The sequence below is a fragment of the Anticarsia gemmatalis genome, chromosome Z, assembly GCF_050436995.1.
Source record: "Anticarsia gemmatalis isolate Benzon Research Colony breed Stoneville strain chromosome Z, ilAntGemm2 primary, whole genome shotgun sequence".
Classification (NCBI taxonomy): domain Eukaryota; kingdom Metazoa; phylum Arthropoda; class Insecta; order Lepidoptera; family Erebidae; genus Anticarsia; species Anticarsia gemmatalis.
The window spans coordinates 22,028,559-22,044,167 of record NC_134776.1 but is presented as its reverse complement, the minus strand read 5'-3'; the positions used below and the strand labels follow the sequence as shown (position 1 = coordinate 22,044,167).

The following is a 15,609-nucleotide window of genomic DNA, read 5'->3' as shown; positions in this document are numbered from 1 at the left end:
TGTTCCGGAAACCGGGCCGGACGGCAGTGATGCGTGGCCGGCGCGCTTCGGAGCTGCTGCTAATTGCCACCGGACGCGGCGCGCTGACCGGCCGCCGGCCGACCGTGCGACCGTGCACCGTCCAGCCACCGGCCGTGGGACTACTGCACCGCGACAGGCTTTGTACCTCACCACATTTGGTGCCTACTTCCATGTTCGTTTTAGAGCCTTTGCCTACAAAGCTTCGTTAATCTGATTGGTATCAGTGCTAATTTTGAAAGGATAGCTATTGACGTTGCTTTGTGCGATTCAGTTGGGACACGCCAACGTAGATCCCCAACTGAATGGCAATCATGATATAGAGTAAAGCTCCAAGGTAAATGAATGGCTAAAGCTGCAGGATCCAATTTATCACGACATTCGCATAATCCTAGGCTTGTCAGAAAGCGAGCTGATCGAAGAAGCAAAACTGGAGCTTGAAATATTCTAACATATCTCCCGTCGGGGTAGTTCAAGATTTTTCACACCACTTTTAAATATGTTGGCTAAAGGTACGTACCTTCTTCTCGAGCTTGATGTCTCGGAAGGTGAGCGTGAAGGGCTTGCAGTGCTCGGCGCGCAGGCGGTCGATGGAGCGCGCGTCGATGGCCTTCATGAGGTACTCGTTCACCTCGTCCTCCGGCTTCTTGTTCTCGCTGCTGGCGTCCACTCCGATCCTGGAACAACAACACATGTTAAGCTTGTCAAAAACTAGGTAACTGGAGTCTGTAGCTGAGTCAATGAAAGATGTATTGATTTTTTTTTTGGACAGGGTATGGTTGCTCTTTTTTACAGTTATGTAGCGTGATTTTCTAAATACTAACAAGCGTTTTATTTCAAAAATTATAATATACGCCAGGGGCGCTGATCAGTTTTTATACAAAACCGCTTAAGAGATCTTAAGTGATGAATACTGCCTGAGATTAAAAAAAGGAAATTTAATTAATGGGTAAGAAAGGAATAATCCTAATTATAAGACTTATTTATACGTATGTGATCTCCATCATTATTTCCGATCAAATAATACAATGTTCTTTGCATAATGTATAACGGTAGTAGACGATAACTGGTAGTTACGAGTAATTACAGCTGCGGTCAGAGACACTTAATGATAGGATCACTGCTTACCTATCACCTAACCGATCATTAAACAACAGCCATCATTTCAAATGTAACGACATTCAATAATAATAAAGACAAATGAATCGGAATTTGATTTTAATAACAGAAATATTTTATGAAACGCTGCTACTAATTAGGTTATGAATCAGTTGAAACGATATTAGGCATTATAACATTTATCCAGAACATTAACAGTTAATGATGACGAGTGTCACGGATACACTGCTACCTAACTAAAGCATTTGCGAGTATAATATTTAGGCGAATTTATTTAAATAATACAAAATACGTTTAATACGACACTTCGTAAAGATGTGACCGACTTAAGAAGTGCAATAAAATGAATACAAGAGCTGAAGAACTGGTGTAATTACTTTAGACGTTAACCGAGTTGCATCGTCAAAAGCGTCTTGGACGGTCGCTACTTTGTATTTGAGTCGCTCTTGAGCCGGTCTTGAGTCGGTATTGGCTCGCTCCTCGTCGCCGAGACGGGCTGTTGACACAAGTTGCCAATAAAAGCACGTCGCGGTCTGTTTGCCGAGAGCTAACAACATTAAAGCTTATATTTTGATGAAAGCGCATCAGCGGCCCCAGCCTCGTCCCTGGGGCGCTCCCGACGTGAAAAGCCTGTTGAGTTACTTAGATCGTAAGCCTCAGACATATTGCGATGAGTACATATTACAACAGATATTATCTTGTACTTAAACTTTGTTTCAGCACAATATTGTTTTCGAAAGTAAATACTTACACTAAAATTGTGAAACAACTAGTAATATATTGTGAAATTTTCTTCACCGTATACATTTCCCTTTTGAATCTGTCGTCTGCGTTCTTAAGTCAGACTTGCCAGTTCTTCAAAGAGCTCAAGACAACATGTAACACAGGGCCAATTTGTTAATTGAAACACTAACAAAACAAGGAGACGTATCTTCGTCTCGAAACTTGTCGTCTAAGTTTGTCGGTGGTTCGGTGAGATGTAGAGAAACTGCGGCGCTCAGATCTGTGCACGTTGACTGCTAACACATAGTTGTATGGTGAGCTTGTTTTCAGGCTGTGTTTGATGCAGCTCATGACGTTCTTCATGCAGACAGCTTACAAACTTGCTGGCTACTCGGACACTGCGATGTATGTGATTGAAACACCAACAAGTCCTTTGACTGATTTTATCCTGCTACTAGAAGTTTGTTTCAAAGTGTATGCGAGTATTTCGGGTAGTCAAAGATTCTGTACTGATCGTAATTGATTAGCTAATGTGAATGTAGTGAAAGGCCTAAGTATAAACTTAGGTTTAGAATCAAAAGTTACTTGTTGAGATTCTTCGTAGACATTGTTTTATCAATGTTTGGAATCTTTAAATCAGGTCTCACTAATTTGTTATCCATGTATTAACTTTAAATAATTTATAGTAGCCTAGTAGTGCTAGTTGCTCTTTATAGATATAAATAAAAAATAGTCACCAAAACGTATGTACGCGCACAACAGCTCAAGTAAATTGGATAATTATTTTTTAATAAGTTTTGTAACTGCCGGGGCAAGGTTTATGGGATAGATGGAATTAAAATTCCCATGGGAATAGAATCTACAGGAGAAAATTGTACTACACTGGGACGAAGTCGAGCCCGATCGCTAGTCTTCTTCTTCTTATCGTATGGTTAGTGATTAACCCAGAGTCGAACTTGTTCGCTAGTAAAAAAAAACTGCTATAACTGGAATGAAACGAGACACAACAGTTTCCAATCAAGTGAGTACTCATCAAGTAGTAAGTGCACATCGGCACTCATCTAAGTTGGCGCGTTGAACGCAAGTAATTGAAAACTCCCAGCAACAACAAGTGCAACGGATTTATTTACCGACGACTAGACAACTTCACCCGGTTGAGAACTTTGATCGTTACCTTGTGCATTGCTGCTTGAGTAACGGTACACTCTAATTAACACGTTAGGGAACAGCTAATAGATTTGTTACGTGGTGTTTGTATGTCACATATCTACAGAATTTATTTTGGTATATTGGACTTGTGTAAGGCAATAGAAAATTGGCTTAAAATTAAAGACTATGTCGTACCATAATATATGTTAAAAGAAATGATTGTTGTTCACTAAATAATCTTTATTGTTATTAATGACAATTAACTGGAGTTTTAAACGTTAGAAGGTAATTCTAAACTTCGACGTCCATCTCTAATGAAGTGCTATTCCCATTGACTAACTGCCATGCCGGGTCAAATGTAAATATAAACTTAATTTCAAATAACATTCAGTATGTTAATTTTGACCAAACTTATTATGGAAAGTCACGTATCCATAAAATACTGTGTTATTACTATTTCAAATACAAATATTGACATTGTAACAATGGCTATGTAAAGCGAATTTATGTGATGTAAATATGCGCATAGAGTTTATGTAAAATATGTGCCTAACAGGTAACTAATGACCACAACCACACGACACACAGGACTGAAACTGAAATATTTAATAATGAAATAATTATTTATCATCAAACACATACTTTAGCCGCAACGAGTTCAGTACAACGTTATTATTAAATTTTGTACGAGCAATATTTTGAATATTTCGTGGAGCAATATTACACAACACCGGGTGGCGAGGCTTGTATGTCAACTAAGTACAGTCACCCGCATCGACAATTTCACATAATAAATTAATTTAAAATTTTCGTCGCAGCTAACAACTGCCTATGTCATCATTTTCTACCTGATAGAAATGTGTTGAAGAGTTCGCTTCAGTCACTATTGTGCAATCTTATTCAATTATACATAAGCAAGCACTTATCAAATAGTGTGTTGTCCGGAAATATATAACAAATTTTCGTTTTTCCAATGCACAAAATATAGTCTATAGCAGCGTGTGCGGTTGACATCCCTTTGAAATTTCGGAGTTCACACACAAGTGACGGCGACTGTACCGCAGGCTAGAGCGGCCAACTAATTAGTTTTATGTAAATACTCTGCTTTGCTAATCAAAGGGTTGGCTATAGCGTCCTAATTACTGGCCTCACTGCCATTTTGCTAACGTTCAGAGAGGATTACAAGTGCTGACAATTTAGCGCGGCCGAGCGGCGGCGCGGCGGCGGTGCGGGCGCGATGCGGTAGCGGTGCGGACCACTGAGCCTGTGTGAGAGGCCGGGTAATCTGATGAAACATTTACTTCGTACGTATGTTATCGCTATATTCAGCGTGTGTATGACTCGTAAACTACACTCAGAGTGCGGGTCAACTATCCCGCGTATTTGGTGCCGAGCCAAGCGCCGCCGCGTAGCCGTCATGAATACTTGCGAGAGCGTCGGATTGCTACGCCGTAGCACTGCGCTACGGAATTTAGTTGGGACTTTTAGGATATGCGTGGAATATAACATATGTATTTAGGAAATGCGTAGTTGTAGGCTTGTGACATATCTGTAAGGCTCTGTTTACATGTAGTAGGTATTGTATTTAGTTTTAATTTTTACTTAATGACCATTCCCCTACCAAGAACGTGAATTTTGTAGACGCAAATTGATGTTCGCTGACTAGTACAAAACTAGGTTTCTATCCTCTACTCTTCGTATGAAGGATGTCAAGTAGTCAGAAGTCTTAAGACATCGATTGCCATCTTGAGAGGCTCTGGATTTATCGAGTTAGTTTCTCGAGTACAAGCATTTGAATCGGAATATTAGCTTGTTAGAGGCGTCGCTCGGTGGACGGTGAGGCATTGTCTCGCCGCTGCAGGCGTGTCGGCGTGTCCGCTCGGCTGCTCCCGGGGCCAGAGTGGCCAATTACCTGGGAGCTTCCAATTGATTTATATCTTGTAGCATTGAGAGACTGGCTCCACGGAATGCCAATGCACTAGTGTTCATCTGTGCGCTGAATGTTCAAGCAAGTGTTCAGCTCAAGTTAGTAACGTGACAAGTCGCTCGGAAGCTATTTTATATTCATAACAGCTAGTGCTTCAATTGAAATTATTGTACAGGGAAAATGGTCACCTTCCATATAATCAAAATGATAGGTACGTTTATTGAGACCGTTCCGAAGTAAGATTCATTGCATATTACCTTCAAATAACTGTCTTGATCACAAGCGGATTCTATACGAAATAATAAAAACTCTATTACAATCAGAAATCCTGCTCAAAATGCATACAATCACAAACACTGCATGTCTTTTAACTTTAAACTAAATACTGTAGTCATCTAGTTCAAGAAGCGTCACTCTCAGATATGTGTGCTGTGAAAACATTCAACAAATATTCACACGGAGTGCGCATACCACAGCGCAGGTGGGTACACGCGCGGCGCGTTGTTACACTGCACATTCTTAACGTTTGTCGCCGAGCTTGTTGCTACACTGTGGCACTCGACGGTGCAGGCATTTGTTACATTCTGCAGTATGAAACACTATGAATGCATATTTCTATTTGATATCTAGGTCTGTAAATATGTTTTCAAATGCTGAATTACTTCAAGCAATATTGAGGAAAAATTGATTTTAAAAGTATATCTACTTTAAATTTATAAATTTTAACATAACATTACTAAAATTTACTATGGTTTGCGAGTAGTTAACCTTAATTATTTCAACTGTGTAAAGTCATGTTTCCAATGTCATTTTACGACTTTGGAGAATGCTGTACAAATAATTTTAATCAGAAATCGTTGCCAAATTATTCCGATACTACACAATCACATTATTTGTTAATACAGTTAATAGAGCGTGTATGATATCTGCGATCTGCGGTAATTAGGTTAAATCCTCCACGTACACCGTGTCCCCGGGGTCCAGGGTTCGAGTCCCGGCCGACACGGCTCATTAGCGCGATTATTGCGCTCCACTGCACTGGCGGGACTATGGTCTAGGACGCAGCCGGGGGATTTGAGACCTGACATCGGACTTACACGAAGATCGTGAGTTATTGGTGCATAATATTGACCATATATTACTGTGATATATGTACATTGTGTTATGTGCTGGAGGGGAATTTAACTGGTTAAGCTCTGTAGAATTTAGTGTTATTGGCTGTATCGTTCGCACCGGAAATATTAGGTCGGGGAAATAGTCTTTTCGCATTTGTATGAACTTGTAATAAAATCTCTTTGGTTTCAAGAATCACAAATGAGTACACGTTTCATTAGGTTTCTTTCAGTAATAAGTGTCAATTTAAATGAAATATTCCAATTTATCAGTTACTTAACACTTAAGCCTGAGACGAGTGCTCATTGATAGAGTAATTGTTCAGCGACATTCAGACCTATGATTAATTAAGCTACCTTGATGTGTAGCCAATCAGCACTATTCCTTTAGAGGCAACAATACGAATCTTATAAGTACAGCTTCGTATATACCAGTTATACAGCAACAGGAAAAAGTAAATCGGTAAATAGTAAGAGAAATGAGCCGCTGTCGACAACAGTTCCACGACAAACACATTACTAATATTATTGTAACGTATTTGTCTCAAGTAATTGCTCGCATACACAGAACTCTACATCACAAGGAAAGACTCCAATAATACGAACATGCCCGAAATTCCAAGAAACGGCCCGTTTTCTTCCATTTTTTACATAAACAAAGAACTATTAGCCTTTGAGAGATTAAAGAGATTATCTGTACATTATATTATTTACGTTTAAGTACAGCTGTGTTCATATTTCTTAGAATTCGGTGAACTTATAATGAGATACCGGTAGCGATATCCAAGTACCGCTCGATGTAAAGATAAGCTTTTATCTTTTTACATAATTGCCCTCATAACTCAGTAAATGAACAGTGTCTTTACAACGTCTCCTAAATGTATTTCTGAATGACAACAATTGAAGTCTTTTGGTAGATCCAACAACCACTAATTTGAGAAAATTTTGAAATAGAAATACAATAATCAAAAAAGAATTTTAATACGATTAGAACAACACAGCTATTTTGTTCATCGAGACTGATATTATCATTCCCTTGTTAACCGTTTTATTAAACACGAACAGGAACCGTTTAACATTAAGCTTCGACAGCAAACGGATCAACTTTGTCTCAACTTCAACAGCCAAATCCTTTCGGACAATTATAGTCGCGCAAGTAGCGGGGAGCCGGGCGCGTGCAATCTCGCTCGACCAATCGGAACAAGCCACCTGAGTTAATTGAGTCCGACTCTGAATGAGGGAAGCTGTTAAAACTAGTCGCGAACTTGTGTCCCAGCTCGTTGCGAATAATGAAAGGATCGCTTCTGAATCGTTGTCATACTAGTTTTGTGACTTCCCATTGTGTGGAGACAGAATTTGTCTTTCATTCAAATAATTAATACTGTTCTGCACGGGTCTAATTTTCTAGAAGCCTTTAACACGGCTTAGCGACTGTTATTTTGATTGACAATTACTAGAATCAAGATTTAACGTAAGGCATGAAGACGCTCACCTCGAATACTACTAAGCGGTTCGTCTATGGAATGTCCGCGCCAAGGGATACTTTACCCACAGATGAAATGGGAGCGTCTAATTGTGATCAATTATAATATGTATTATTATTCTTGGTACAATTACGTGGTAAAATAATTAAATGGTGACATTTGCTAGAGCACGTTCTAACTGAGTCTATTCTAAGGCGCAGCAGCTAACACAATTATATTAATATCTGGAGGTGTCCGTTACAAGCACTAATTGCTACATGTCGCGCGGATTAGATTATGTGATACAACTTGAATGGATTATATCTTCAATTAATTTATGTGCTGCTTGTAAATAACACTCTGTATAATGTACCGTATACTGCATTATTATTTACTCGTACTTCTAACCATAATAATTTAATTTTAAAGGAGAAGAGACTTTGTTTATCTGTTCGAGTGTGGAAGTATTTTTTTGGAACGATAGCCACATTCCTTAGTAAGGCTAACTGAATGGCATCACCTAAATATCCCGTATATAATCGAAAAAATCACGAAATACGAGAGCAAATCTGTGGAGCATTGCTAGTTAAATATGAGCTTTTCTTTACCTTATAATGGGATGATAGATCAATGTATTATGTAGTTAGTTCACCAAGCCGAATAGGCTCAGGTGAATTAAGACCACGGAACCATAAAAAGGTACACCAATACAAAACATTTCGAAGATGGCAATAATAATATTAACTTATTGAAGTCTAATACAGCGGAAATTTTATTTGTATATGTCAGGTATTCAGTAAGAGTTTTGAACTAGTAATATCTAGTAGTAAGATGCGCCAGTGGAGCGGACAAACAATCAGCGTGGAGCCAGGGGACTGACGGCGCCAGGGGACGCGCTATTACACGGCCCGCAGGTTTGCTACCCGCAGTACTAGAATATATTCTAATAACTTAGTTCAGTCCAGCGTTGTCATTGAATCGCTGAATAGATATTATGAAATATGATGTTAAGATTTTTACTATTAAAAAGTACTCATTCGTTAGTATGTAATAAGATTGAAAGAATAACAGCATGTTTGTCTAATAGTAAGCACTTAAGAAAACGTTTTAAACAAACAGTTTTAAATCAAAAACCCAAAAATACTTAAGCATATGAGCAGTACTGCTAAGTGTTAGTGTCTTGTATACCAGCACTTATCCATTTTAGATTTGCGACTTGTATTAACTTTCGATAATTTTTAAACAGTTTGACGTTCGTTCGTACACAGACACAACAATCAGTCCTCACTGGTTAACTGCAGTAGAAAGGTCTAGACTGTATGTAGACTATATTGAAGTAAATTCATAGCGTAATGATAAAGAGTATCGCGTGAGTGTTGCGGCGTCGGCGTCGCTCGCGTGGGGCAGGGCCCAGGGGACGCGGTAATGGAATCAAATCTTGTTCAATAGATATAAAAGCACTTAGTCATAATCACGATCGTTTAGCGACAACACATTATGTTATATGTAACTAGGACTTTTATTTTTTTATTAATATTGTTTACTTACTCATCTGATTATTAATTTAATTGTTAAGACTTTTATTGCTGAACCTACATATTGGGCTTTTGACCTATTCTAACAATAACTCAAAGATCTATAGCCTACGACGACTTTTTGAGTGAAAAGACAAAGTTTATTTTTGTTGTTTAAATCCTGAGAAAGATTATTCTTAGAAGGCTATTATTATGCTATATACCATATCTATGGCCTTACAACCCCCGTAGAAAGAGCTTAAGTTTATTGTGTATGTGTACTTACTTGGATGAGTGCTTGCCGTGCTGTGAGCCGTGGCCCATCACGCGCATCTCCTTAGAGATGTTGCCGTTCAACGAGAACGAGTGCTGAGGCTTTTTATCCTGCAATAAAATGATACATTATCGTACTATATTTAAACTTATAAGCTTTTACTTATTACCCACCTATTAATATATTTCTTTAGATAAACATAATGTTGTCTAAAATATCTTTGAGGTATTTTATTCATGACTTTTAGTTATTATTAAAATTTCCCAATAAGCCGCTAAAGCAAGCATCAATCGCGTAGAGGCGCGTACAAAAATAATCATTTTTTTTATCCTAAGTACTAGCTGAGACCCTGTACCGAGGCAGGTAAACACAGGACTCATTATAAAAGCACAGGGTATGTTCTCATGATTAAGAGCACAATATTTTAATGAGCGGGCGGCTCAGTCGGCGGGCGCAGTCAGCGGGCGCAGTCGCCGGGCCGAAACAAGCGGCGGACGATTGAACGCGCTCATTACACAAGCCAGCTCACACCTCACGACACAAAACAACGCGCATTGTTTGAAATACAACGTTCAAACCTTTCATACTTTAAAAAATACCGTGAGGCAAGATTGTAGACAAGCCATTCTTTTAAAAAGACCGTGAATACGATACGCCTGTAATATACCTACAAGCCAGACAATTATTTTGTCAAGCATTTGTAAAATTATCGATTACAATTTGGTAGTTTGTAAAATCAAATCAGTGTATCCATTAACCGTAATATATCTACTCCAAAAGGCTTCAAATTTATTCTCTAAAACAAGGTTAGGTACGTTACGATTTCCACGAAAGTTTCACGTCTGAAAAACATGAATATTTCTTTTTAGCCCAAACACTTTGTAACAGTGGAAAATTAAATTTGACTAGCTCACTTATCGCTTCGGAGAAACAAACTGTACCCGGGGGAAGCCCAACAACTGAAATTTTAATTTGCAATCTTTTACAAAATATTAGAAACACAACGTTGTCGGTACAGAGGCGATAAAAAGTCAAAAGATTGTCGCTCATAATGTTACGCAGCATTTGGAAATAGGAAAAAAGCCAGTAACAGACTGGACAAACACAGGACAAGGGAACAAAACTTTCATAGTCAGATCGTATCATAAAAACAGACAGAATATTACATAAAGAGCCCACACTCCTCGGCGAGGGGAAGGGGGCTGATTAGTTAAATGGAATTCTTAATTCCATTTCTAAAGCAGTACTCAGAGGAGGTAAGTAATGCTTTCAACTGGGATGTAATTATGTCGGTATGTTACGAAGGTTTCGATCGATTTGAATAAATGAGGTGTCTTCGGTCTCACAAGGGCCCGGGGAGCTGTAAAGGCTTTATGGCGTAAATATAAACTCAATATGCTTGATACTGCCGTTCAGACGGAGATACTCGTACATAAAACGTATGTGGAACGATACGTACCTTTATGAAGTGACAATCGATGAGACGTTTAAAACTGTCTCAAGATTCTGTTGAAAGGAATCTTTTTACGAAGTTTGAAATAATCTTTTTGAATTCAGAGTCTTACACAGTTAGATTGAATATCTATCCAATGTGATTGAGTTTTGATCGAATATCATAAATACTGCGTGCTTACAGCAATATTGAAGTTAATCTCTTAAAACTTTATCTTTCGTGAAACACATGTTTTTATTATATTTTGGAATAAATTAAAGTTTCATCACGTTCAGAAACAGTTTGCCTTGCAAAAGGATAAAAGTTAAAATCACTACGGAAAGATTTACAATGGCAGCATAATTAATGTCCCTGCAGGATGCACAAACATGTTCTCTGATTTAAGAGCTTGTGTGCCATTAACATGATGCGCAACAAACATCGTGTAAACAAGCGCATCATGTATCGGGAAGTATCGCGACTGTGCCGCGATTGTGCCGCGTCGGTGCCGCGTCGGTGACAGGGGACTGAGCGACGCTGCTCTATAGAGCGGGACTATTCTGACTTTGATGTAATTATAGAGCCTTTACACACAAAGCGAGGCGAGACGAGGGTTAAAGTCATAGAAAACTCAAACAGATTTGAAATCACGTTTTTGTGCATTCCGCCTACTAGTTTTGGTTGTCATGTGCCCATTTTTGTGATGTATTTCGGTTTTTTTGCAATATATGTATTTCTATTACAAAGTTCATAAATGAATTAAAAAAAGTCTACGCTACGTCTAACTACGCTAACATTAAACATTCCCTGTTCTTTCTTGTACTCGTCGCTAGTGGAAAATTCCCTTTACGATCTGCTTGTACCCGTCACCCCGGATCCTAGAGGCTTTGTCCCGGCTGCCTCGCCCGCCTCGTCCGGGGAACATCATATTATTTTAAAACAACAAATTTGAACAAAGCTGTCTTTTTCCAAGACATTTATTGGCTATTGTTCTTTGCAAGATGGCTCCCGCGCTGGTGCACTAAAGAGATTTTTATCTTAGTTTTCCCGAAAAAAAAATAATATTTTGCGTAGTGGATGATTTTATAACATCAATATTGTAATATTTAACTGTAGTAGATCTAACAAGTACTTTCAAATAGAACCTTGAATACACAAAAACTAGTTAATGGATATTAAATCATAGTGAAACTTTAATTACTAATCAATATCTTTTAGTAATCCTCAATCTTTCCAGTCACATTTTGAACTTCTTTAATTTTAAAGTCCTTACCATCGCGTTATATCACCTATATACATATACTATATACATATAAAACCTCTATAACAAAAGCAGCAATGCAGACGTACCACTCGGCTGGTGTCATCGGGTACGATCAGGTAGGTCTCAATGTTGTGGTCCTTGAGGTAGGCGTTGCGCTGGCCGCCGTGGCCGGGCTCCACCTTGTAGTCGTCGCCCAGGCACTGCAGTGTCTCCTTGGTGATGTGGACACGGCTGCCAAAGAGAAAACACCGTGAGAAACTGCTACTCATGACATTCTATTGAAGAAATTAATATGATTGTTCGTTTTGAAGGTGTCGTGTATATAAGTTCATGGTCTCAAAATAGCTGATCATAATTTTGAAAGGTTACTTTAGGAAAAGTGGACGAAATAAATATGGTCGAAAGATATGTATTACAAAAGTGAGATCTTTCTGAACATGATTAAACTTTTCTATAAGTTGATAGTTATTAATACCGATCATCGTTATAACATCATGTGCTGCGTTTTTGACTAACTGCAAGCCATCTTGTCCATTCTACTCTAATCACCCTAGTCCTGTGCCACTCGTGTTCAAGTCAAGATAAATTAACAGAAATATTCAAGAAAGGAAGGTGCATTTACCCAGCAACTCCGCCGCTCTCCATGTAGTTGGCGAGGGTGACGTCGTTGGACCACACGTCGAACTGCCACTTGCGCAGGCCGAGCACCACGCAGTGCACGCGCCCCGTGTGGATGCCCACGCGCATGTTCACGTTCACCGCCATCACTTCACGGACCAGGCTGCACCAACGGAAAAAACCACTATAGTACGCCATTTTAAAATGTTTTCGTCTCATTTTCTGTACACTATTCTCTATTGCTTTATACTGAAAACGTTAAAGAAGGAATTCCGAGCCGACATAGAAAAATTATTTAGTTTAGATCGGATGTTCAGGATACGACAAATGATCTTCCTAATCGAAGACTGTCGTAATTTTAATTCAACTTCAAAAGAGGGGCAGGTCAATAATAATATAATTAGAATGTATTTTTCATGGTATTCTAAAAATTCTGTCAAACGTGGTGATTGCATGTACTACTTCAACGGGTGACAAAAGACATCCATTGCCTGCATTCAATTAAATATTTAAACACAGCTCTAACAAAAACAACAATGTAAGTGCACTCACGCAATAGCATCAATCATGTCGAGTCCCATCTCGACGCAGCACTTGGCGTGGTCGTCGCGCGCCTCGGGCAGGCCCGACACGCAGTAGTAGCAGTCACCCAGCAGCTTGATGCGCAGGCAGTGGTGCTCGGCGGCGAGGCGGTCGAAACTATGGACAAGACGTTACAATTTAACAACATATTGTGACACGATAACTGTGAAGTACCTACTATTCTACAATTTCAAATCCACGCCCTGGATTACCAAACTTACACTTAAATTAAATTGAATATTAAATTATATTCAATTTAATTATTATAAAATAACTATAAATACTTAAATTGCTTGGAAACGGTTTATTCCCTAAGCGAAAAAACGCTGGATTTGGTATTAGACTAGACTAGATTGCCATTTTCGTGATCATCAATTTGCGACATGCCGTTCCGGTTTTAGATGTAGGTGAGTTCTAAACGATGACTAAAATATCAAATACTGAAGAAGTTTTAGTTCTTTGTATTATCTATATTAGATAACATATAGTAGTAGTATATTTATTTAAAAACTTTACGCAATAAAAAGCATTACATTGTACCCAGTCCCCAGAGAGCCGCGCGTCTTAGGCACAGCAATAAAAGCAAGTGCTCTAATAGTTCCAGACTCAAATGGATCTAGTATTTATTTTAAACAGCGCTGGAATTAGTTGGAATGGAACAATTTAGTGGATTTATCGCGTCGTTGATTGTCTGAGAACAGTGCACGTTGTACAGTCACGAGCAATAATGTGTAACCACTATCACATATTTACGAGTACACTTACTATTATGTATGAAAAGAGCTATTAATTGTTGATAATTATAATTCATATGATAACGCAATCAAGACAGCATGGCGGTAGATCTCAAAAAAGACCGCGATGAAAATTGATAGAGCTCAAAAATATTGGGCAACGAAGGCAAATATTAAGAGGAATGCAGATGATGGGAGAGCGGCCTTTTCCCAGCAGTAGGACGAGGCAGGCTAGTAATTTGTTTAAAAGTATCACCAACAGTAGTACACATTAGCTGTTACAAAATTTCAGCGTCTACAAAACCGCAGTAAAGTCTTCCTTAGGTACATTAGCAAACGTGCGCTGCACAAAGTGCCAGTGTATAGATGTTATTACCCGTGCCTGTATATTGAGATGTGAGCTAGGGTGCGAGTGTTGTGCGGTGTAGTAACAGATCGCCGCGATCACACGTCTTAATGTGCTCTATCAGCTGTGTGTTGTGTGGTGCGTCTTACACGAGGCGCACTGCTCATGGCTTCATTGCAAGTGCTTCTATTTAGCTTGGTTTACCAAAGGACATCTATAGAGATGTTTGTTTTGTGTGAAGATTGTAATGAAATGTAATCCACTTTTTGATTGCCATAATTTTGGTGCTGAACTAAATTATAGATACACAACAGAAAATTCGGCTTTCGGGTTAGTACTTGATACTCTTTTAAAGCTTATACTTTATCATAGCTGTGAAACACTTTTGGGTTGAATGTGTCAATAGAAATTTGTACCACGATCAACGATCGATTACCGAGTACCAATTATATAAAAATAAAAACCTGATCAACACTCTTAGCGTATTTGGCAAAAATCATTTCTTTTCTAGTCAATAAAAATGTCAAAAGCTCGTCAGTCGATAATACCTAGTACTGACTGTAGAAAATCGCGCTACAGATATCTAGTAACTAACGGTATTGTCATTCACAGCATGGTTTAAACTCGTACATTTTATATTTTATAATTAATATCCGTTGTTTACTTAGTTTATTAAAAAGAGCACTATCTCTCGCAGGGCTGCGTCATAAATAATGTTTAATTAACGAGCAACTCTCACTACACCACTGAACGTATCGCCACTGTTTCATTACACATTATTCATTATGTTTTACAGAACACTTTGGTAAAAATCTATTATTATAATGCTTACACAGCGACAAACGTTATAGTAAAATGTTGCCAGTCTGGATAAATTGTTGTTGATTTAAAGCTTCATATGTTATTTTACAGCTGAACATTTCAGTCTTGTTCGATGCGCGCTCAAATACGGACGTGCATTAGTAGGCTCTGAATATTATTTACATTCGTGTGTTGCGCGGCCGTAGCCGTTGCACGTGATCATGGCTATGAGTACACAACTTATAGCTAATGAATTGTTGGCATTTATTCAAAATGCCATTGACACTATGGACGAGGTCAGCGTGATGCAGATCTGCAAGTCCAATTTCAAAGAAGAGGACATCAGCAGCGGCAAGAGATTGTTATACCAGTCCCTTGGCAAGCTGGACCAGATGCCGTCTCGCAGAAGAGATGGGACGGAGAAGAGCGTGCAAGATATCATCGCTTTGCTGAAGGTAATGGATCCAGACGACGTGCCGACCTTTGTGGCAAAGGAGCTGCATAAACTCCCACCTGTCACATTCGACCACGTC

The 15,609-nt window shown here is 38.9% G+C and overlaps 1 protein-coding gene across 5 annotated transcripts in view; it reads right to left on the bottom strand.

Moving 5' to 3' along the window:
• Window positions 1–15,609, bottom strand: part of LOC142986077 (adenylate cyclase type 6) — a 303,314-nt gene that overhangs the window by 19,530 nt on the left and 268,175 nt on the right. For all 5 annotated transcript variants that reach the window (XM_076134270.1, XM_076134271.1, XM_076134272.1 and 2 more), the window contains 5 exons: window positions 13,166–13,312; window positions 12,618–12,776; window positions 12,082–12,226; window positions 9,312–9,409; window positions 539–695 (listed from right to left, as the gene is read on the bottom strand). In XM_076134270.1, coding sequence (XP_075990385.1) covers window positions 539–695; window positions 9,312–9,409; window positions 12,082–12,226; window positions 12,618–12,776; window positions 13,166–13,312 — 706 coding nt within the window. The remainder of the gene's footprint in view (window positions 1–538; window positions 696–9,311; window positions 9,410–12,081; window positions 12,227–12,617; window positions 12,777–13,165; window positions 13,313–15,609) is intronic.